Source organism: Pristis pectinata, chromosome 15 (assembly GCF_009764475.1).
Source record: "Pristis pectinata isolate sPriPec2 chromosome 15, sPriPec2.1.pri, whole genome shotgun sequence".
Taxonomy (NCBI): Eukaryota; Metazoa; Chordata; class Chondrichthyes; order Rhinopristiformes; family Pristidae; genus Pristis; species Pristis pectinata.
Genome location: NC_067419.1, coordinates 2,353,076 through 2,376,762, shown reverse-complemented (window position 1 = coordinate 2,376,762; position 23,687 = coordinate 2,353,076). Strand labels below are relative to the sequence as shown.

Genomic DNA, 23,687 nt, shown 5'->3' with positions numbered 1-23,687 from the left:
TGGGCATGAGGCAACTGGGAGAAGTGCTTGGGTGTCTGATGCATTTTGAGCATCAGGTGTGCACCTGATAACACTGATCCTTGTGCTACAGCATTCCCAATATAAATTAGAGCTTTCAAGTCCAGGCAACCACTGTCATACGACATCCACAAAAAGTAAGTGTACTCAGTGCTACATGGTTGGTTGAAAAGTCATTTAAGGAGCCCTTAACATTACGGTTGAAAACTTCACCAGAGCCGTCTGGTAGCTTACAGATTCAAATGTACTCATAGTCACCTCAGACCTTTAAAAAATTACAACTGCTAATTACTTACTGTGGGTGTTTCATGGGGTTACTGCGGACAGTACTGAGTCAAGCTGAAAGCATGTATCTCGGTTTACTCCATGAGTGTGATTTTTAGGTAAGATCCACAGGTCAACCATTCAAAGATGCTACTATCACAGAGTCAACCGGGATACATGCTCTTAGCTTGACTTCTTCGAGGAGAAATATTTCCGCAGGCTTGGGTTTGTAAAAAATGTACTTTTCTGTGAATGGATCTTTGGCCATGCACAAGTAGCTTGGTCTGCTTTGCCCATGGAGGTCAAGGTGACAGCAACTCTTTACTTCTTAGGATCAGTTCAGGCAACTGCAGAAAATCTATGTAATGTCTTATTGCAGCTCAGCACAGTATTAGAGAGATCACTGATATTCCACATTCAAGGAGAAGGGACTTCCTCTATTTTGCCTTCCGTGGATTTGCCGGTATTGCCGGCTCCCCCAAAGTTTGTCTGGGTTTCAATAAATTGAAGGACTTCTTGCTTCATGTCCAAGTTGTCATTGATCATGGGAGGAATTTTCTCACAGTCAGACTCCCTGAAGTCTGGACATTGTGCAATAAGCCTACCAGCTACAATGGCATTTAACTCCTACACTAGTTCATCTATTCTTTCTGAGTGTCACTCCAATGAAAGCCACAGCGCAATCAGTATCCAAGTTGAATTCTCAAGAAGTGATCCACACACTGAATCAGCCCGGGAGTGCACTGAAGTACACTCCCATCAGATGTGGACCTTTGCCTTGGTACACTGCATCTTGCCACTAGGAGAGCTCTGGCGCTGCCTGAGGCAACACAGCCAGAAAAGAACAAGAGAAAGATAACAATGAAGAACATGATAATCAGTCATGGCGTGCATTCTGATCAAGTGGCTTGCTTCACGAGAGACACTATACGTGGCCATACCTTTAGAGTTACTTTAAGTAGCCAGATGATTCACCTGATTAAGCTACCCAGCTGTTAATCATCACTTCTTTTTAAAAAATACTTCATCAGGAGCACACTTGGGCTACATTATGTATCCCATATTCACTTAATGTCCACAGAACAAAGGCAAAAATAAAACTGGATCTGCACATGCAGGCCGACAAAAATCTAATTCTCATACGAGTAGTGAGGTGAAAGGGTACAATCTTGCTGGACACCCGAGGGATTTTGACCACACACTATGCATCACCTGTCAACAGTATCCTAGTCATGTACCCTACTGCCTCATAAGAACATTAAAAGATGTAGCGAGAGCAGTCCATATGGTCTCTTGAGCCTTCTCTGCCATTCACTAAGATCATGACTGATCCAATCTTGGCCCACAGCTCCATTTTCCTGCCTGTTTCACATAATTCTTGAATTCCCTAGAGTTGAAAAACCTGTTCATCTTGGCCATGAATATATTAAAAGATTCAGCCTTAAAAGCTCTCCAGCATAGAGAATTCCAAAGACTCATAACCTCAGAGAGAAGAAATTCCTTCTGATCGTATTAACTGGGGAACCCTTTATTCCGAAGCTATGCCCCCGAGTTCTTGTTTCCTGCATGAGAGAATATACCACTCAGCATCTAATTTTGTCAAGCCATCTCAGTATCTTATCTATTTCAATATTATGTCATATTTATAAACCAATGATAATTAGAAACATAGAAAAACTACAGCACAATTCAGGCCCTTCGGCCCACAAAACTGCCGAACATGTCCCTACCCTAGAAATTACCCATAGCCCTCTATTTTTCTCAGCTCCATGTACCTATCCAACAGTCTCTTAAAAGACCCTATCGTATCCGCTTCCACCACCGTTGCTGGCAGACCATTCCACGCACTCACCACTCTCTGAGTAAAAAAACTCCCTGACATCCCCTCTATACCTACTCCCCAGCACCTTAAACCTATGTCCTCTTGTGGCCACCATTTCAGCCCTGGGGAAAAGCCTCTGACTATCTACCCAATCAATACCTCTCATCATCTTCTACACCTCTATCAGGTCCCCCCTCATCCTCTGTCGCTCCAAGGAGAAAAGGCCGGGTTCTCTCAACCTGCTTTCATAAGGCATGCTCCGCATTCCAGGCAGCATCCTTGTAAATCTCCTCTGCACCTTTTCTATGGCTTCCACATCCTTCCTGTAGTGAGGTGACCAGAACTGAGCACAGTACTCCAAGTGGGGTCTGACCAGGGACCTATATAGCTGCAACAATACCTCTCGGCTCCTAAATTCAATTCCCCGATTGATGAAGGACAATACACCATATGCCTTCTTAACCACAGAGTCAACCCGTGTAGCCGCTTTGAGCGTCCTATGGACTCGGGCCCCAAGATCCCTCTGATCCTCCACACTGCCAAGAGTCCTACCATTAATACTATATTCTGCCGTCGTATTTGACCTACCAAAATGAACCACTTCACACTTATCTGGGTTGAACTGCATCTGCCACTTCTCAGCCCAACTTTGCATCCTATCTATGTCCCTCTGCAACCTCTGACAGCCCTCCAAACTATCCACCACACCCCCAACCTTTGTGTCATCCGCAAACTTACTAGCCCACGCCTCCACTTCCTCATCCAGGTCGTTTATAAAAATCACAAAGAGCAAGGGTCCCAGTACAGATCCCTGAGGTACACCACTGGTCACCGACCTCCACGCAGAATACGACCCTTTAATGACCACTCTTTGCCTTCTGTGGGCCAGCCAGTTCTGGATCCACACTGCAATGCCCCCTTGGATCCCATGCCTCCTTACTTTCTCAATAAGCCTTGCATGGGGTACCTTATCAAACGCTTTGCTGAAATCCATATACACTACATCTACTGGTCTCCCTTCATCGATGTGTTTAGTCACATCCTCAAAAAATTCAATCAGGCTCATAAGGCAGCACCTGCCCTTGCCAAAGCCATGCTGACTATTCCTAATCATATTATACCTCTCCAAATGTTCATAAATCCTGCCTCTCAGGATCTTCTACATTAGCTTACCAACCACTGAGGTAAGGCTTACCGGTCTGTAATTCCCTGGGCTATCTCTACTCCCTTTTCTTATCTTGCCTTATGCTCTTATCTTGTGCTGCAAGCTTTTATGTGGCTTCTTATCAAACGCCTTCAGGAAATCCAAATACACTACATCTGTGGGGTTCTCCTTTATCCACAATGCTCATTACATTACACTCTCAAAGAATTCCATAAGTCTGTTAAACATGATTACCCTTTCAAAAAGCATGTTGATTCTGCTTGATTGTGATATTATTCAATAACTATTTTGCTACTATCTTGATAATGGATTTCAACATGGATTTTTCCCATAACAGGTGTCACGCTGACTGGCCTGTATTTTTCTACTTTCCGTCTGCTTCCTTTCTTGAATTGGTTTGTTACCTTTGTGATTTTCCAATCTAGGGATTTTCCATTTTCTGAAATCTAGGGAGTTTTGGAAGATCAGAACCATTGTATCCATAACTTTTGAGAATCTGGGATGCATTTCATCAAGCTCAGGTGACTTGCCAGTCCCATAAGCTTGCCTCCAATGACTGATTATTTTGCCCTTGATTTTCCATTATAATTGGAATATTATTAGTGTCTTCTAAATCTTTATCAAAGTCTCTGCCATTTTCTTATTTTCCATTGTTAATTCCTCATGCCTATAAAGCCCTTCAAAGTACTGTCCATCAATTTTGCAAATGGTGAATTATTGGTGACAAGGAGCATTATGGATAAAATGCCTTGGCTAAAAAGATCCTTGAAGGGAACATGAAAAGAATTGATCCATAGCAGCTGTGACTAATGGACACTTTAAGGCCTCTTAAGGATAAGGTGTTGTTACCAAGAGTGCAATACACCTGGTCAAACAGCTAAGAAATCTCACTGCCTTCTATGAAGTAACCATCACAGGTTTCTCATTACAAAGAAACTCATGAGATCCCCTTAAAGTAATTGTTCCTCTTGATGCCAGCTAACAGTATAATGGGCATCTGAAGTTCATTTTCACTCAGCTAAGTCTGCTACTTCAGCTGATCAAGGATACCTGGGAAACTGATTAAATCTGGACTATTAAATTCATAATAAGGGCAGGCAGACAATACCCAGAGCTATTGTGGTCCATCTGGATTAGTGGAAGAAAAGAACAGGTTTAATGCTCATAAAACTTCATTCACTTTATGTAGAGTCTCACAAGAGAGATTCCAGTTCCCTCACCTACTGCACTCTAAAGTGGCCCAGGAAGCATCTCAAGATAGCAGTGAAGGATGGCAATTAACTGCTGATCTTGTGAGCAACACCTACATTCAAATAATTGGAAAGATTTTAAAAGAAGCATGTAGCAACACAGTTTTATAGGGTGGTACAAATAAACCCAATCCTTTTGAACATAGAAAAGCGAGGATTGGATACAAAATGAAGCTGAAGCCTTTGGCCAAGGTTAAGAGACTATGTAGGTTCTTGATCACCAAATCATAAGAAAATATTCCACAGATGAAAGGTTACATCTATAAGAATCTTGAAAAATTAGAACATTTTTCACTGACAATACTAAGAAATGTCTTGATCAACTCTACTTGATTAGAAAGCAGAATAAAAAGGTAAATAAGGAGTAATTGTTTCCAATTATCATAGCAAAGGTTTATGCAGAGATTGAGAAAAAATTCTCGGTAGAGTTAGTAATTATAAGTCAAATCCCCTGCCATAAATTCTTATTGCAGCAGAGTTTAATAAAATACATCAGTCAGCTGCTTGATAAAGGGATATTTAAAGAGTGTGAGCAGGGAGGGTTGGTATTACATATGAGGACAATGAAAAGAATGAGCTACAGCAGTAATAAGTTTACATATATACAGCTTGGACCTGAGTGCAAGAGCTTCCTGGGTTACTTATAGTCAAGCAAGGGGAGTGGCATTCTCTCTCCAGGCTTCTTCATCATACTGTCATCAAGGTACATCCACCATTGGAGTTAACAGATTGCGATAGCCCTCACCTATACAGACCAGGAAATCCCAGCCCAAAGTCTGTTTGGAACAACCAGTTTCCCTCAGAGCATTAGCCAGCACTTCAAATTTTGCCTTAGTATTCTAGAGATAGGGAAATGCTGGTCAAGGTTCCCTTTTCTGCTGGAGGTTGTGTGTGTTTGTATGAATGGATATTGACTAAGGAATGGATCAGACTGCGCTGTGATGTTGTAAGGCTGAATGCCTGAGGATAAATTGCCTTTGCAAACCCCCATTTCTGACTTACATTGTTAAGGATCATGCCCAAGAAATGGCATTCTTGGCCGTGTTACAGTTTGGCCTGTCCCAGTAGAGCACTAGTTCAGAAAAAAATTAGAAGCTTAAGGGGAGAGATGATGTGGGGAGAGATTGTTGGGGAGGTAAGCTGAATGCTGCTTCTGTTAAAAAGATAATTCCATTCCAGTCAATTATTAAAAAGGACTTGCTTTTTTTTAAATTCCAGATCATCAAAACAGAGGAAGAATGTGATCAGCTGTGTCACAGTTCATGACTCCCCAGATTCTGACTCCTCAAACAGCAACAGTCCGACTGCGGTGCGACAGCGACACACCATCGGCAACAACACCACCTACAATTCGACCAAAGGACAGTCGGACAGCCACTACGGCGGAAACCCACGGACTATCATTGTCCCTCCCCTCAAGACACAGTCAAGTGACACCGTGGCAGGATGTGATCGCCTCGTGTCAGGTAGCTGCAGCTGGTCGTCAAGTGCTCCGTGTATCCCACACAAGTGTCCCAGTCTGTACAGGAAGTTTGCAGATCACCAGTGGCACTCAGAACAACTAGTTTGGCGGCAAACTTCCCAAATGCATGGACCTAGCTAGGGGAATGTAGACTGGAGCTGCCATTGGCAGTTTCTGAGGAGTATCTCTTGTGTTGCAGAAACCACACACAGTTTCTTTTTATTAATTCAGGTGCCCTCCAGCATAGTTTTTGGCCATGCCTCTCTTGAATATTCTGACTTTCTGATTTTCACCACACCATATTTACTCCACTATCAGCTAAGCTTTTTAGACAGTGGAGCACATACTGTCCAATTATCATTATTTTTTTCTGAACAGATTCAACTATAAATTGAATTTCAAGATGTCCTTCCAGTGTAGTAGAGCTACTCCATTCTTTCATGTTTCACATTGAATAAACTTGACATGTTTATCCCTTTGCTTCGAAGATTGAGTAATTTAAAAAAGTTACCTGGGCTTTGACAGGGTGGACACAAGGAAATTATTTCTACTGATGTGGGAATTGAGAACAAGTGGACATAATCTGCGCTCGATGGAGCTGCTGCAGAATTTTAGAGACCGTCTCTTTAAAAACAAACCATGTCCTCAAATACCAACACTAAAGACGTTCAAGTATGTAGAAAATCTGGAGTACTGTGTACTGTACTGTGCACGAGTCACACCTGAGAATGTGAGCCAATGAAACTGCTCCAAATACTTGTAAGGGAAAATTTGTAAACCTTTGAGGAAAATGCAAGGGAGATCCTAAGTAGATATCTCTTTCAAAAAGCCAGGGTGGACCGATTTTATGAATAGCCTTTAGTAAAAGGGAAAGAAAATTGGTAATTTTATAGTTGCTTTCTCTGCCTGGAGCAGGACTACAGGAGAATTTGTTAATCTAGAAACAACTCTTATCAATTAACATACACCTTGTGGCTTTCAAGGTCACAAACTTAACTGGCAGCTAAATAATGCATTATCCTTTACTTAGTGTACAGCAGTAAAGAGGATATCATTCGATTCACTGTAGGTGTTGCTAGATGGGATTAACCAGCACTGCTATAAGCAACTCGTCTAATAAACCATATTAAAACTTCTGCTTAATTGAAATCAAATTTTATTTTTGAGCTTTCACTGTACTACTTTATGGCTATATACAAGATATGCTAATAGTTTGGTCCTTAATTCACAAAAGTCCAACCAATCTGAGATCAACTGCAGAGGCTAACTGGCTAACACCACTTTTTTTGAGACAGTGGAGTACATGTTGTCCAATTATCATAATTTTTTCTCAACAGATTCATCTATAAATTGAATTTCAAGATGTCTTTCCAGTGTAGTAGAGCTGTTCCTTGTTTTCATGTTTTTTGTATCTTTCAGGTGTACAGGGGCAACATTCATTGGGACACAAGACCAAACACTCCAGCACAGTAACATCTAGTACAAGTCACTCCTCAGGGAGTTTCTCGGGGATATCACCTTACCGGCAACAGAGGTCAACAGCCCATTCCTTACAACAGCAACCACTTAATCTCAGTCAGGTACCTAGTGCATGCTTTTATATTCATTCAAATTTAAGTGTACGTTTCTGAGCTAGATCTATCCACTCACTCCTGATTCCCTCTCACCCCTCCAAACCTGCCCATTCACTCCTAAACCCTATCCAATCCACTATTAATCACACTCTCAATATTTACTTGCCTGTTCTTGATTCCAGTACGATGTTTCCGAATGCGGTTTGCTCACTCTGATCCCTGTCTGCCCAGCCCTGATCTCTGACTGTTTGCTCCAGATTCCTGTACCTTTGCTACCAATCCCTGTCTACTCATGCCTGACCCGCAGCTACTCGTGCCTAATTCTTGTTCGCAGTCGCAACCTGTTCTCGTCTATTTATTTCCTGATCCCAATCTGCTTGCCCCTGATCTCGGTCCCTGTCTGCTCATCTAGATCCCCACCAGCTCACTCCTGATCTCTGCCTACTTGTTCTTGGTCTCTGTCCACTTGCTTTAGATCTTATACTTACTCCCAATCTCTCTTCCCTTCTGTTTCTTGTCCACTTGCTCCTGATCTCTGTGATCTTGTCATTGATTGTGGCAGAGATCCCTCTATATGTGAGAAGAGAATAGAGTGCAGCAAGGGTTACTGCAGGCACCCCTGGCTGTACTCACATTGTAAAGAATGAATAATGGGATCTCTCCAGTTGTTAGGAGATGAATGAGTGTGTCGGGAATCCCTCCACAAGTAAAAAGAGTACCAGATATGACTGAAATCTCAGCAGTTTTGTGGAGAAGTACAATGGATCCCTCCATTTATGAGCAGAGGATCAGGTACGATTGAATCCATAAGGCTGTCCACTCGCTTCTGATCCCCACAGCTCCACACTTTCAATCTCTGTCACCTCTAAAGAAGGGATTGAGTGTGAAGGGATCTCTCTGTGTGTAAGGACATTCAAGTGCTCTTTAGGATCACCACTAAATAGTATTACTGGAGAGAAAGAAAGATCTTAGAAATGTAACATTTCTTGAAAAGTTATTCAAAAGTTTCTCTCTATCTCAATTAACAATGAATGTGTGCTCTAGGCTCAGCAACATGTGACAAGCATACCGGAGCGGAGTGGGAACCATGGACATCGAAGACAACAGGCTTACATCACACCGACCATTGCACAGGCTCCTTACTCATTCCCACATCGTAGTCCTTCACACACCACCGTGCATCCTCACCTGGCTGCAGCTCATCTACCAGGTCAGCCTCATCTGTATACCTATGCCACCCCCGCTGCCCTGGGCCCCACAGGCACGGTGGCTCACCTTGTGACATCGCAGGGCTCTGCCAGGCACGCTTATGCTACCCATCCTGGGGGAATAGTTCACCAAGTGCCCGTTGGCATGGGGCCAAGAGTACTGCCATCTCCAACCATCCATCCAAGTCAGTACCAACCCCAGTTTGCCCATCAGACATACATCAATGCTTCGCCAGCCTCAGCTGTCTACACAGGATACCCACTGAGCCCAACCAAGGTAAACCAGTATCCCTACCTTTAAGACTAGAGATCAATAAGACATTGTATTGAATTAAAACAAGCAGCAATGCATCTCACGTTTGGGAAGGTACTTCAGAAACGGGCTGGAAGGAAGTGTGCCTAGTCACGGAATGAGAAAAACAAATCTTTTTATGAGAAGTTTGTTTTTTAAAAAAAATCACCAAAACTTAAGTCTGTTAATTGACCTCTGGTCAATGACGAAGACCTTCAAAGGGGAGTCGGTCAATGGATGGGTGGAGGACGTTAACGATCTGCAACCTGGAAACGACTCTCAGAGTTTGGTTGAAATTTTATTGGTGAAGTTCAGTAAATGTACTACAGCTGTTGACTTTCCCAGTTCTACTTTCTTTTATTTTTTTTGAAAAACAAAGAGCTGCTCTTCCTTTTCTAAATAAAACCATCCTTGTGAAGGTAAAGGTTGCCAGGGCCCCTTAGAATGTAGAGAGTCAAGGAAAGCATCATTCAGTGACGCGATACCAATAGATATTACGTGATTACACAACCGTGATTCAGCCTAACTCTGTTCTTAAGGCATACTAGATGAGTCTGTTCAGAGCTCCAGTGTGTATGTGTGTGTGCATGTGTGCTGATATTCTTGTCTGTGGTTTCTTTAGCAGAGGACCTCCTGGCATAGGCATTGGTTTTGAACATATTCCCTTTTAGTGCCTTACAGAAAAGGATGAGAGTTCTACCAGATTTCTTACAGATCAATGTTAATACTGATACAGTTCTCCCACTTGTGACTCTTGGGCATTATGATCTTGGGTGGCAGAAAGGATTATCTGTAAGAGACCACTGGAAGATGGGGTAGGGGTACCTTTGAGAAGGGATTGGGGTGGTGGCTGGGCAGAGAGGATGTACAGACTCGTTTTGTTGTACCACCCTCTCTGCAGGGTATAACCCTACAGGTTCCTTCTTGAAAGCTTTCCTGTTCCCATGGCCAACCATCATCAGTGAAAGAACATAAAGTCTCAAGGAAGAATGCACAATTTGGCCCTTTAAGCCCATCCAGAGTTTTCATTTAATTAATGGATTAATTAATGGCTTTCCCTCCCCTCTGCACACCAAGTTGCCAATTTCTGGAACATCCATCACCCCGAAAAAGAAAATCAAGTCTTGCCAATGATAAAATCACCAGTGTTCCTCTTCTCTTAAAGGTGCCAATTGTCATGAATCAATTATTATCAGTTAATTGGTGCTGGCAGACAACACACGTGTAGAAAGCCTTACAGCATCACTGATCCTATCCTTAGCAAAAATGTCGGACAGGGAGAAGGGGGAAAAAAAGAAAGAAAATACAAGGTTGCTGTGGAGCTGCTGTACCCCAAAATATTGTAAGGTATTGGGATGAAGATACATTAGTTTATATCAAGTTAACAGATTCTGGTGTCACCTTTAAACTTTAATCCTCCCATACTACTTTACTGCTTCCCCCCCACCCCCCACCCCCGATGTATTTTTTTTCTTCCTTGCTGCATCAGTGTCTCGTTTTGATATCAGCCATCTTTTACAACTAAGCAAGCACAATCTTGCTATCTTTCCCAGACAGTATCACTCACTTATGGTGACCTAACAGTGGCCTGTTGTCCACGGATCTGACCATGTTGCTTCCTGCCCAAGCAGGACTTCAATTTCCTTCCAGTTTTCTCCCTCGCTCTCCCAATTTCATGCAGTACTGATGAACCTAGACCTAATTGTGTGGTACAATAAGCTTAAGAGCAAACTAACCTACTCCTGTTCCTACAACTGCTTAAATGCATGTGTGTTTGGTGTTTCTTGGTGCCCTGTTGGAGCCTAGTGGGCAAGCAGTGGTATGCTGTTTCACCCCACATGGAATCACAGCTGAGCCCCATCGTGTCCGAATGTACTGGCGGGTGTGATGGTTAATGGGCTGAGGGTTTTGCTATACCCACTCAACTTTTATTAAGCATTCAGACAACATATGGCTCCTTTGCTGCCTTGAAGCCCTGTAAAGGGGTTCAGCCACTCACCCACGCAGAGAGGTGACAGGAGTGAAACATTTAAGGAAGGACAGAGTATTAGTGATTTTTGACTACCACCTGGTGGTGAAAAGCATGGTGATTTTGTCTTTGTGCTTGTGTGCGTTGAGGAATAAAAGGCAGACTAAGAAATGGAAGTACAGGAATCTTTTTAATTGATACAGTGTCATGATTAAACCAGGCTTTTTCTTGAAAAATGTCTTTTGGGAAAATTAATGTTTTTTAAAATAATGAGAAGTATTTCCTTGATCAATACACAATTTGTGACTGACATTTTTGAAAGAACATTTGAATTTTTCCTTGTCAGTGATAGGTTTTACATGTAGCTGCTGTTTTGAATATTTTGAATTAGCATTGATTTTGTTTTATTTTCCCTTGCCTCTGGTTTTCTTTCTGGTGACAACCAGCTCCACGTAATTGAGTGGGAACTATTTAATTTCTTGCTGTTTGTTTCAAGCATTGTTATATTTATTTCCTTTTGGAGCAGTGTTGTCCAATAAACAATCTGCTACCCACAGAGCTATCTATAGTTAGTTATAGTCATCTACACTCATTTTAATTAGACATTGTTACATCCTGGTAAATGTAAAACACATGCACATTTACTTAACAAACATCTAGTATCATTCGGCAACTAAGTAACACAGTCCTGACGATTAACGCTGTCTACTTCTCGTCTTGCCATTTTACCAGGAAATGCACAAAAAGGTTCACTTGTGTAGGTTGTATGAATATGACACCAGTGGCTTTTTTTGTTGATATTTAGTCCAATTGTTTCCCAATGAGCATGTGGCTAGTGGCTAATGTATTTGGCAACACTGCTTTGGGGCAGATAACTGATGAAAACTGAAGGTGTTGAGAATGTATTTCTGCACACAGTTGGGGTTTTAAAGGACAACATGAGCTGTATCAGTTGGGTTCCAACTGGCCTAGGAAGAAGTGCACTGGAACTTTTCCGGAAGTTGAATTATTATCGGGTGACAATAACAGTCACGTACATTCTGAAGGCTTGGTCTTATCCTGGGCCTGACAGTAGCCAACTACAACCCAGATGGGGAAAAGAGTCGGTTCTGAATAAGGATGGAGACATAAGGAAAAGAACAAGTAAAACGTGTACAAAACAAGATGGCTCTTGTCACCAAAGAAACCACATTTTATTGCATCATATTTTCTTTGCCGCCCCTTGACCACTGGGTTATTTTTTGAAGCTTTCTTCGCCCTGTTAGGAGGAGGGAGCTGGAACTTGTTCCTCCTCTTGTGTAACTAACTCTTATTTCCTAACCATTGTTGTTTCTTTAGGTTGGAATTTCTTAGTTTAATGATGACTGGCATTGCTGCTATTTTGATGTATTTATACATTTGAGTGAGTCCATATCTGTTCTGTGTGTATATACATATATTTATATATATAAAAAAAGAAAACAAATGTTCCTAGTCATTAAATCCAGGAAGGGGCTCAAAAATCTACTGAGAACCAGGTAAAGTGAGCTGTCTGCACAGTTTAAATTTTAAGTCACATGAGAATCAATTTTTATTCTGTTTAATGAATTTATACAAGTACCTTTTTAAAGACATATTGAGATGCAAGTGTTCGTCCACTCAACGTCAACCACAAGCCCTTGTTCACAACCAACCCCCAATGTCAATGGGTAGTAGCAGGTTTGGGCTGGTGGACAGATCAGCATTGACTTTGGGAGGATTAACCATTCACACGTGCAAATATTTCATCAGAGATCAATGTGTGGCTGAAGTTTCTGGGTAGCTTGAATCCATTTGATGTTTGACTTTCCATAATGCTTGCTTGCTTACTTGCATTAGATTTTTTTGCTGCTCACTGTACCTTAGTTGTTTAAAATGAACTGGTAGCCTTTATGCTTGTTAATCCAAGTGAAATGCTATGGCAGTGGTGCATTTTGAGCATCTTTACAATTCGGCTGAAAGTGCCTTTGATTCCGAAGACCTTCCATGTATATTGGCAATTGTGCATGGTTTTTAAAAAGGAATGTGAGTTTCATACATTCAGCAGAAAGGCATACCAGTTCTTTGATGCCAAGCATGGAGTGTAGACATAACTGGCCACAGTTCTCCAAAGCAGGCTCCCTTCAGCAACAACATTGGAAACCAATTCCAATATTGTTCTGTTAAACGGAAATGGCTCCATGTTGGAGATACTATCACATGCAAAGAGTTATATGGATTGGAGACAAGAAACATGGAATTTATAAGAGATTTTACTATACCAAACACTGCTACAAGCAACCCACGAGAAAAACTGTGGCGTTATAAAAATGGTCTCTTTTTCCAATTTCCTTCATTAAATTTTCAGGAGGTGGCGATAAAAATTATTGTTTGGGACATTGAAGATAGTTGGGGCGGGGGCCTTGTGATGAAAGTGCCAATAATATGACCGATCAGAATTGACCAACTATTGGTACAAATCTGGGATTTAGAGAGGATAAAGAAAAGCACCAAAAAAATTTCAGGGGTTATATCATCCCTCATTCCATCATGTTCGCCACCCCTTTGTTGATTATATCTGTCTTTTTGAAAGTCTCTGACAGCCAGAAACATGTCTGAGACTTTGGGGGCGGTTGCGTTTCAGCTATACACACTATTATTCAAATTTTCTTTTTAGCTGCTAGATTACAGAAATTATTATGGTTCTTGCCTTGGGCTAGAACAAATTTAGGGCTGGTACTAATTTTGCAGGAGTATTTTTTTTATTACACAAACCAAACTAAACTTCAAGTTAAAAAAATGGTTGATGTAGTCCTGCAACCATAATAACTGGTTGTTTTTTCTTTAAGATCCCAAACAGATACACTCAAATTTGACATAGCTGCTGGAGGAAAGGGGTCTCTTTTCCTAAATGGCTTCAGTCCTCCCCTCTCCTGGTTCCTTGCTGCCTTGCAGCCTTGCAGATTGATCTTAATGTCTTGCTCAAGTAGCCAAGCTTCACTTGTGGAGGCAGGATTTGCAATGGGCACCAAATGCAGAACAATGATTGAAACAGGACCCAATAGGCTTTTTCCAATGCTCCTAATGTAAGCCCTGCGCGAAGTAATTCACCTAGCAGAGATCTTGGAATTTCCTGCTCCTTAATTGAATTTGGGAAGCACACTATTGAACTATTATATGCATTTTAAGCTCAGTGTCACTTTATTGTCATCTATAATACATACCAACTCCAGTTCTGAATTGAAAGAATAGTGATGTTGATAATTTGTACATGCAGCTGAGCTGATGAGGAGAGAGATGGGTGTGTTGGTCTCAAAAGGCAGGGGAATGGAGTCTGATGATGAAATTGGAGAAGGGTTAAGGTGACAAAATCAATGAAGCAGGACAATTGCATTGTGCACAATTCACAAAAAGGAAAAGTGAGGGTTACTATGGTTGGTAATGTAGTTGGTATATATTATAGTTGCATTTTGAGATGCTTGAGTAAAACTTTAATGTCCATCATTTGCTATATTTACAAATAAAAGTATAAATAATTACTTTGTACCTCCACCTGTAAAATTTGTATTGTCATCAAATACTCTGCTTCAGACTTTGGAGAGAATCCTGATCCTTTGAATTGATTCAGAGTTATACTCTTAATGAGAACTGAGCCTGACTCTGTTTCAGTTCACACTTTGCAGAATATAAACTGTCCATGAACAGCCAGGTTACAGTGAAGAGGAAAAATTGCAGAGAGGCAGTAAGGTAAAATGCCTGTCCTGACTACGTTGCCATGACACACCGACACTGAAATGCCCTACGCCCCAAGTCCACTCACATTTCATGGCCTTATCACACTGTCCTGATCTGCCAATACTGTTTATATGAACACTGCACAGCCTTTCTCAAACAGCCATGTCCTGCGTGAACAATTCCAAACCTTGATCACACTGCCCTGTCAACACCATCATACTTTGCAAACTTTGCACTGTCCTACCAATTTTTAACTATCCAGTCTGATATGCCCACACCATTCCATTCTTCTCTCTTGGTCTGCCTTGCTGTATGTACTGTCCTGTCCTGCAATGTTTAAATAACCTGTCCACTCCATGCTGTCTTGCACTGCCCATTTTTAGGCTGACCACATTGTACAGGTTCACCCAAATAGTTCTACTCTTGCTTAGTCTCACTACTATTACAGAACTGGTTAACTCAGTGAAGGAACAGAACCCAAGGCAGGCTGGAAGATAACTGGTTTTCCAATCTGACCAACCAGAGATAGTAATAATCAAGAAAACAATTAAATGAAAAGTTAGAATGAGTAACTTACAATGCACAGATAACATTTGCTCTTACAAAAGAAAAGGTTTTCTTATCCCAATTTCTTGTAAACACAATAACACAAGAAAGCAGGACCAGGAGTAGACCAAAGCCCGGCCATTTAATAATATCATGGCTGATCTATGCTGGTCTCTTCTCTGCCAGCTGCCCATAACTCTCAATTCCTCAATCTATCCAATGTTTATCTTTCTTTACCTTAAATATATCTAATGATCTGGCCTCCACCACCCTTAGGGACTACTATCTGAGAGAAGAAATTTCTATGTTCCTTAGTTTTAAATGACTGGCCCCTTATTTTATAGCTGTGTTCCCTCGTTTGTTACTCTCCCACTAGCAAGAACATCTCAACACCTACCCTGTTAAGCCCCCTTAGTATCTTGTATGTTTGAATAAGGTCACCCCTTCATTCTTCTAAACTCCAAGGAATACAAACCCAAATTGTTTAGCCTCTTGGAATCAGCTTGGTGTCTCCTTTGGACTGCTTCCAATGCTACCATGTCCTTAATTAGGTAAGGGGGCCAAGATTGTGCACAGTATTCCAGGTGAGGCCTCACCAACACCCTGTACAACTGTAATAAACCCACCCTATTCTTAAACTCCAATCCTTTTGCAATAAAGGCCAAAATGCCATTTGCCTTCTGAACTATTTGTTGGACCTGCCTGCTAACTTTTTATGATTCACGCACTAAAATACCTAAACCCCTGTGAACTTCACTCATTTGCCACCTCTGTCCATTTGGATTAAAATCCACGTTTGCTTTCTCTTACTGAAGTGTATGACCTCACACTTCCCCCACATTAAATTCCATTTGCCATGTTTAGACTCAATCTATTTATATCCCATTGTGATCAGAATCACAAAGCCCTTGTCATGACATGCCCTTCTAACTATTTTCGTATCATCGGCAAATTTGGAGATCTTGCATTTTGTTTCCTCCTCCAGGTCATCCTTGTAAATAGTTAAAAGTTGAGGGCCAAGAACTGATCCCTGGGTTATTTCACTAGTTACGTCCCTCCAGCCAGAAAAGGTCCCATATATTTCAACTCTACATGACAGTCAGTTTTCAATCCATTTCCTCCAATATCATAGATTCTTAATTTATGCAACAGCCTCTTATGTGCAATGTCATCAAATGCCCTCTTGAAATCTAAATATATTACAACTACAGGTTCCCCTCTACCAAGTATTCCTGGCCATATCCTCAAAGAATTTGAGCAAATTTGGCAAACATGTATTATCTTTCATAAAAACATGTTGACTAGGTTTGATTAAATTTAGCTTTCCTAAATGATTAGTTGTCCCTCTTTGATTATTGACTCTAGCATCTTGCCAACAATAGATGCTAAACTAACTGGCCTATAGTTTCTCTCCTTCTATCGTCCTTCCTTTTTGAACAAGTGATTCTGGTACTCTCCTGGAATTCAGCGAGTTTTGAAAAATTTCAACCAATGGGTTCACCGTCTCTACAGCCACTTCCTTTAAAACACTTGGGTGCAATAAACAATCAAAACAACTTTTCCCCAACTCAAACAATTATTACATGGGTTTGCTTTACGCTGACCTTGACGAGATGTGTGGTAGAGTCCATTTTGAATTTCCTGACAGCTGCTTGGAATTAACAGTCTTCAGATTCTGGTAGATAGGAAATCACCCCGTTTACTGATATAACTTTCTAGGTATCTCACCAGACTGAATTGGGAGAAGAGGGAAATAAAGGGGAAATAAGGAGGAATTTCATTTGTCAGTAATGGGGGCATATTTATTGGAGTCACGTGAATCATTGGACAATACCCACATCCAAACTTTGCTGCTGGTTTATCCAAGATACATTTTGAGTTTTATTTTAAACCAAGAATCCCATCTCATCCTCGTTCGGCATTAAGGCCTGGTTATCTGTATTCATTCTCTGTAGGTTTGTGTATCAAAGTGTTTCTCTGTTTTTCTTTGTGGACTGTCTTTTTGCTCTGTGGTTTGTCGTCTTTTAAAGGCATGGGTGCAGGGTGTGGGTGGGGGGAGGTGTGAGATGTTGTAGGATTATATGTACAATGTAGAAACTTATATCTTTGCCCCATATTCTAGATATGGTTATGAGAATGTTTATTTTACCGAATTGTAGTGTTTAAAAACAAAATTCAGCCAGAAACTCAGTCGTAGCTACTAAATGCTTGTGTTTTTTTTAAAAAAGATGTTGTGAGCTCACTCTTAACTGTTTCAGTTGTAGGAGGAATGAGTGGAAATTTTTATGGTCTCATCTTGAAACTAATATTAGAAGCATTGTAAATTAAAAGAGGATTTTAATGGAAAAATTATAGAGTATATAGTTATTTTAACTGTTACTACTAACTGTAGGGAGAAAAGGGGGTCTATTGTTGTGAACTGTTTAGCTTGTAGTTCACTGGTTGTTGATCATTTTTTCGGTCTCCAAGGTGAATCTGCTTATCTCTTAATCAGAATATATACACTCACATATGCATATTGTATATGTGTAGAAATGTAATCACACACTGTCTTGGATTTGCATTAAACTGTTTTGAGTCACCACACGATCAGTCTGTATGTGTGCTTATCTACCTGTATCTGTCACCATGCACGATCAATACATGTCATTGCTACTTGTGGTGCCAGCTCTCTTCCTTTTTGCCTTATGAGGGCTCAAGCTGAGCTAATGAGAATGATATCTACTCTTTTATCATGCTAGGGAATTGAAAAAGGTGAGAATTTTAAAATTAAGACATTGTTTAACTGAGAGTCACTGTGGGTAAGCAAACAGAAGGGTGTGAATGAGACTTCGCTATCTGTGAATCAGGATGTGGGCAGCTGTTTAGGAATAACATCAAATTTATTAAGGTTTGAATGATGGAGGCCAGTCAGTAGTGAGTTAAATAGTCACTATCTGGAGGTATCATCCAGGTGGCTAATGAGCTGGAAAGTGGTGGTAAGATAAGTAATTATTGGGGTAGAGACTGGTGAGATTGGTAGTTGAGAGAGAGAGGCTGTGGCTCTGTGCACACCTAAAGCTAAGGGCTGGGTGTGGAACAAAAGTCAGCCAACTTAAGTAGCTACTTAAAAGTGCCAGCAATGGACTCCATGGGCTGAGACCTGTACTGGCAGGTGCCTTTAAGTCACACACAGGTTCTACAGAAGTAACCTGTGAAAGCTGCACGAGTAAAAGTTACAGAAAAGGCATCAGGCAGCATTGGCTGCTACTACACATATCGAGGCTCCTCTGTGCGTTGGCATGTCATATGCACAGAGGGGCAAGAAGGAAAATTGCAGGCTTTGTGCAACTTGCAGTAAATCCCCAATCTTACATTATATTTCATTTTTCGCTGAGAACAGTAATGTGGAGCACAGCAAAATATAACACAATGCAATCGAATTTCTAAGCATATGTAATTCTCCACTGAGTGCGAAAGAAGCTTCACCTAACTCCTCTGTTTATTCAGTTGCCCGCAGCCTCACTGTCATCGTCTTGACCACAGGGACCTTAGTTCCCCAAATATTTACAAATCTGTTCCTCAGCTCGGCTGAACCTACCTGACCTAAAATCTCAGAATAATGAGTCTGACGATACAGCTTTCCTTGTTAAAATTAGAAACTTTTACCTATGAATTTTACATGCTGGGAATAATTAGGTGCACACATAGGTTCCACAGCAAATAAGATCATAAGACTGTACACTATAGGAGCAGAATTAGGCCATTCAGCCCATCGAGTCTGCTCTGCCATTCAATCATGGCTGATTTTTTTTTCTCAACCCCATTCTCCTGCCTTCTCCCCATAACCCTAAACACCCTTGCCAATTAAGAACATGTCAGTCTCTGCCTTAAATACACGCATTGACTTGCCTCTACAGCCCTCTGTGCAACAACTTTCAAAGGTCCGGCACGCCCTGGCTGAAGAAATTCCTCCTCATCTCAGTTCTAAAGGGACATCCCTTTATTCCGAGGCCGTACTCTCAGATCCTAGACTCTCCTACAATTAAAAAAATCCTCTCCACGTCCACTCTGTCCAGGTTTCAAAGAGATCCACCCCACCGCCCCCCCCCATCCTTCTGAACTCCATCGAGTACAGACCCAGAGCCATCAAATGCTCCTCAGACATTAAGCCTTTCATTCTCGAGATCATATTTGTGAACCTCCTCGGGACCATCTCCAGGGACAACACATCCTTCCTTAGATACTGAGCCCAAATTAGCTCACAATATTCTAAATGTAGTCTGACCTACGCTGCAAAGCCTCAGCAGTACATCCTTCCTTTTATATTCTAGCCCTCGAAATGAATGCCAACATTGCATTTGCCTTCCTTACCACTGACTCAACCTTCAAGTTAACCTTAAGGGAATCCTGAACGAGAACTCCCTTTGTACCTCCAATTTCTCAATTCTCTCCCCATTCAGAAAATAGTCTATACCTTTATTGTTCCTACCAAAGTGCATAACCCCACAGTTCCCTACACGGTGTTCCATCTACCCACTCTCCTAACCTGTCCAAGTCCTTCTGCAGACTCCCTGCTTCCGCAACACAACTTGTCCCTCCACCTATCTTGGTATTGTCTGCAAACTTGGCCACAATGCCATCAGTTTCTCCATCCAGATCATTGATGAATAAGGTGAAAAGTTCTGGTCCCAACGCTGACCCCTATGGAACTCCACTACTCACCGAAAGCCATCCTGAAAAGGACCCCTTTATCCCCACTCTCTGCCTTCTACCAATCAGCCAATCTTCTAGCCATGCTAGTGCCTTACCTCTAACACCATGGGCTCTTGTTTAGCAACCTTGTGTGCAGCACCTGGTCAAAGGCCTCCTGAAAATCCAAGTAAATAACGTCCACTGACTCCCCTTTGTCTTAACTTGCTTGTTACCTCCCCAAAGAATTCTAACAGATTTGTCAGGCAAGACCTCTCCTTAACAAACCTGTGCTGATTCTGCCCTATTTTATCATGTACTTCCAAGTACTCTGAAATTTCATGTCACTTGCCTCCCATCCTTCTTAAATAGGGCATTACATTTGCGATTTTCCAGTCCTTTGGGACCGTCTCCGACTCCAATGATTCTTGAAAGATCACTACTAATACCTCCACAATCTCTTCAGCTATCTTTCTGAACTCTGGTGTGTAGTCCATCTGGTCCAGGTGATTTATCCACCTTCAGGCCTTTCAGCTTCCCCAGCACCTTCTCCTTAATCACGGCCATTCCACTCACCTCTGCCACCTGGCTGCATTTACCTCCAATGGGAAACAGTCATTTGGTGAAGGTAAATGGAGAATGCTGGTTTTGCTTCCTTTATGCCTGAGGGCAGAAGAAACTGAATTGACAAAGCCATGAACATAAATCTCACCATCTATAAATTTATTGCTGTTGAAGGTACACATAACTATTGTTTATCACAGTACATTTTCCTAGCTGTTTGTTACATTTTTTGTTGTAATTGATTTCACAATCTAAAAAAACAATTTCCCATGACAGACTGATTCTATGCCTCTGCATTGCTTTACTATGTTTGTTGTCATAGGACTGACAACTCTGCATGGACGTATTCCTGGAGGTCTCATCACATCGCCTTCCATCTTCAACAAGCCTGACCTATCCCCTGTTGCACTGATCATCTAACATGTGTCCTTCATCGTTCTGCACCAGCTTGCCAATGAAAATGTGAATAAATACTTCATTACTCAAATAGCTCTATTGTGACTGTCCAGTAGTATTGCCCTGGACTCACCCCAACAACAACCATTTTTATATAATTAATAGGTAAAAATATTTAAATGAAAATGTTCTTAACGCCTTTTTGTAATACCCAGACACAAGAGATTCTGCAGATGCTGGAATCTGGAGCAACACACACAAAGTGCTGGAGGAACTCAGCAGGTCAGGCAGCATCTGTGGAGGGAAATAAACAGTCGACGTTTCAGGTCGAGACCCTTCATCAGGACTGGAAAGGAACAGGGCAGAAGCCAGAATAAGGAGGTCAGGGAGGGGAAGGAGCACAGGCTGGCAGGTGAGCACATGGTGGAAGAGCTGGAGAGCAGCAGAGATCATAGAGGGAGAACAGTGAGTGAGGCCTCAAAGATGAGGAATGTCTACCCTGAAGGAGTTTTCCTCCTCTCTTCGATGGGAGTTCTGTGAGGCCCTCTCTCACTGATTCCCCCTCCGTGATCTCTGCTGCTCTCCAGCTCTTCGACATCGTGCTCACCTGCCAGCCTGTGCTCCTATCCCTCCCCCGACCTTATTCTGGCTTCTGTCCTCTTCCTTTCCAGTCCTGTTTATTTCCCTACATAAATGCTGCCTGCTGAGTTCCTCCAGCATTGTGTGTGTGTGTGTGTGTGTGTGTGTGTGTGTGTGTGTGTGTGTGTGTGTTTTTGTAATATCCTATGCTTTTCCTCCTGGGTTTCTTACAGCACTCTCCTGAAGATTAGTCTTTAATGTCTGGAGACTTGAGGAGATTGGCAAGCTGCCAATGTTGACGATGGATTGTACTGAGATACAGCTAAAACTTCCCTGAGAAAATATACATACTGCCCAGAGAAAACGCGTTCTTCTTTCTCTCACTTCCCTCAGTTCTCCCAGCAGTTGCATTTGGTGGTTCTGCACTCCACTATTTCAGCAGAGGTAGAGTGGCAGATGAGTACGCACAGGCTAAAGGCAAACTGCTAGTGTTCTTGCTGAATAAGCATAAAGGAATAAACGAGATTGCTTGCTCTCTCTTAAATTCCTTTATTAAGGTAAAGTACAATCAGGCCACCAGAATAGATCATTAGTACCCCTCATTATAAAATGGCTATCGGCTGAGTAATTATAAAGATCACTGAAAGCTGCCTGGAAAGATCCAGTCGCAATAAAATGTTATTGACTGCACCATTCTCTTGATAGCAGTGAACGGCAGGTCTGAAGAACAGGGCTAGGCTGTTAAACCTATTAAGCCTGCTTTACCATTCAGTTAAATCACGGTTGATCTGGATTTCAACTCATTGAACTGTCATTGATCACATCCCTATGCTTACTTTTGTTACTAAAAACAAAAATCTAATGCTTTCTAACTAAGAATTTCAATTGATCCTGAAACACTTTTTGGTGGCGTGTGTTCCACTCTTACACAGACTTTCTTAAGTGATCAGCTTTAAAATAGACCACAAACTCAGCAGGAAAGTGCAGCTTTCTGAGGCATTTCTGGACCAAAAACACATCCAGTCCAATTCTGGAGCATTCATAAATGCATCAGTGGGCACCTGCCTATTGAAAACCAATTTGTGATGCCTCATTCATCACACTCTTGGAGTTGATAATCTAGTTTTGTCTCTCTCCTCACACATACAGATAAATCACTTTGAATTATTAACCAAAAGCACTCCTGAGGATTTTGGGGAAATTCTGGAACATACCAAAATTTACTGTGCAGTCAATGTTTCTAAAGCTTTACACAGGAAACCCAAAATGGCTTCTGTTAATTAGGATCCACTACAGGGAATACCACTCTTCAGGGCAGATTATGATAGTCATTCTCCAGGAGGTTGAGTTCAGCAGAAATTATAAGTTTATGGGTGGTTTGTCAGGTGGCAATGACATGTAATGTTACTTGTGAAAAACTCTGGTTGCACATTGTTCAGGATAGGATTGTGCTTACCTAAAAGTTCACACTTTCTTTTGATTTAACTTTGATCATTTCTAATACCAATCATCTTTTGAGATCTTTGAAAACTGACCTCACTGATGGCCTTGTAGTATCTCCAAGTCAATGTTGACTCAGTGATAGCATAATACTTCATGTCCCACATCAGAGATTTGACTGCATAATCAAGTTAAGTACTCCAGTTCAGCACTGAGAGAGTTCTATGCTGCTGCAGGTACCATCTTTTAGGTGAGACATTGACCAAGACCCTGACTGCCCTCTCACATAAAGATATATTCATTGCTATTTCAAGGAAAACCAGGGGGAGCTCTTCCTGGGTGCTCCGACCAATCCTGCGACCAAACAGGTTTCTTGTTCATCTATCAAAAGGGTTCCCAACCTTTCTGAATGAAAGCCCTACTTATTCTCCCTCAGTAAAATATGCCCACCCAATTATATAGTTAATGATGAGATGGGTCACTCCTGTTTACTGTCCCAGAGAATGCCTGCTAGCAGCCCTATACACAGTACACCTAATGTGTTGCATATATCTTTACTTTTGTGTTTAGAAAGTCAAAGTTGTATTGCTTAGAAATGGGCCATTTGGCCTACCTTGTCCATAACACCATCTACACTAGCCTACATTTTAGCTTACCTATACTAATCCCATTTGCCCGCATTAGGAACATTTCCTTCTATGCCTTGCCTATCTCAGTGTTGGTCTTACTGCCTCT

The 23,687-nt window shown here is 41.6% G+C and overlaps 1 protein-coding gene and 1 long non-coding RNA gene across 8 annotated transcripts in view; one reads left to right on the top strand and one right to left on the bottom strand.

Moving 5' to 3' along the window:
* hipk2 (homeodomain interacting protein kinase 2) overlaps positions 1–17,888 on the top strand; it is a 200,902-nt gene extending 183,014 nt beyond the window's left edge. For all 7 annotated transcript variants that reach the window (XM_052030921.1, XM_052030923.1, XM_052030928.1 and 4 more), the window contains 3 exons: positions 5,738–5,985; positions 7,401–7,561; positions 8,600–17,888. In XM_052030921.1, coding sequence (XP_051886881.1) covers positions 5,738–5,985; positions 7,401–7,561; positions 8,600–9,064 — 874 coding nt within the window. In that variant the 3' untranslated portion in view covers positions 9,065–17,888. The remainder of the gene's footprint in view (positions 1–5,737; positions 5,986–7,400; positions 7,562–8,599) is intronic.
* LOC127578656 (uncharacterized) overlaps positions 1–23,687 on the bottom strand; it is a 70,302-nt gene that overhangs the window by 10,176 nt on the left and 36,439 nt on the right. The window lies entirely within an intron of this gene.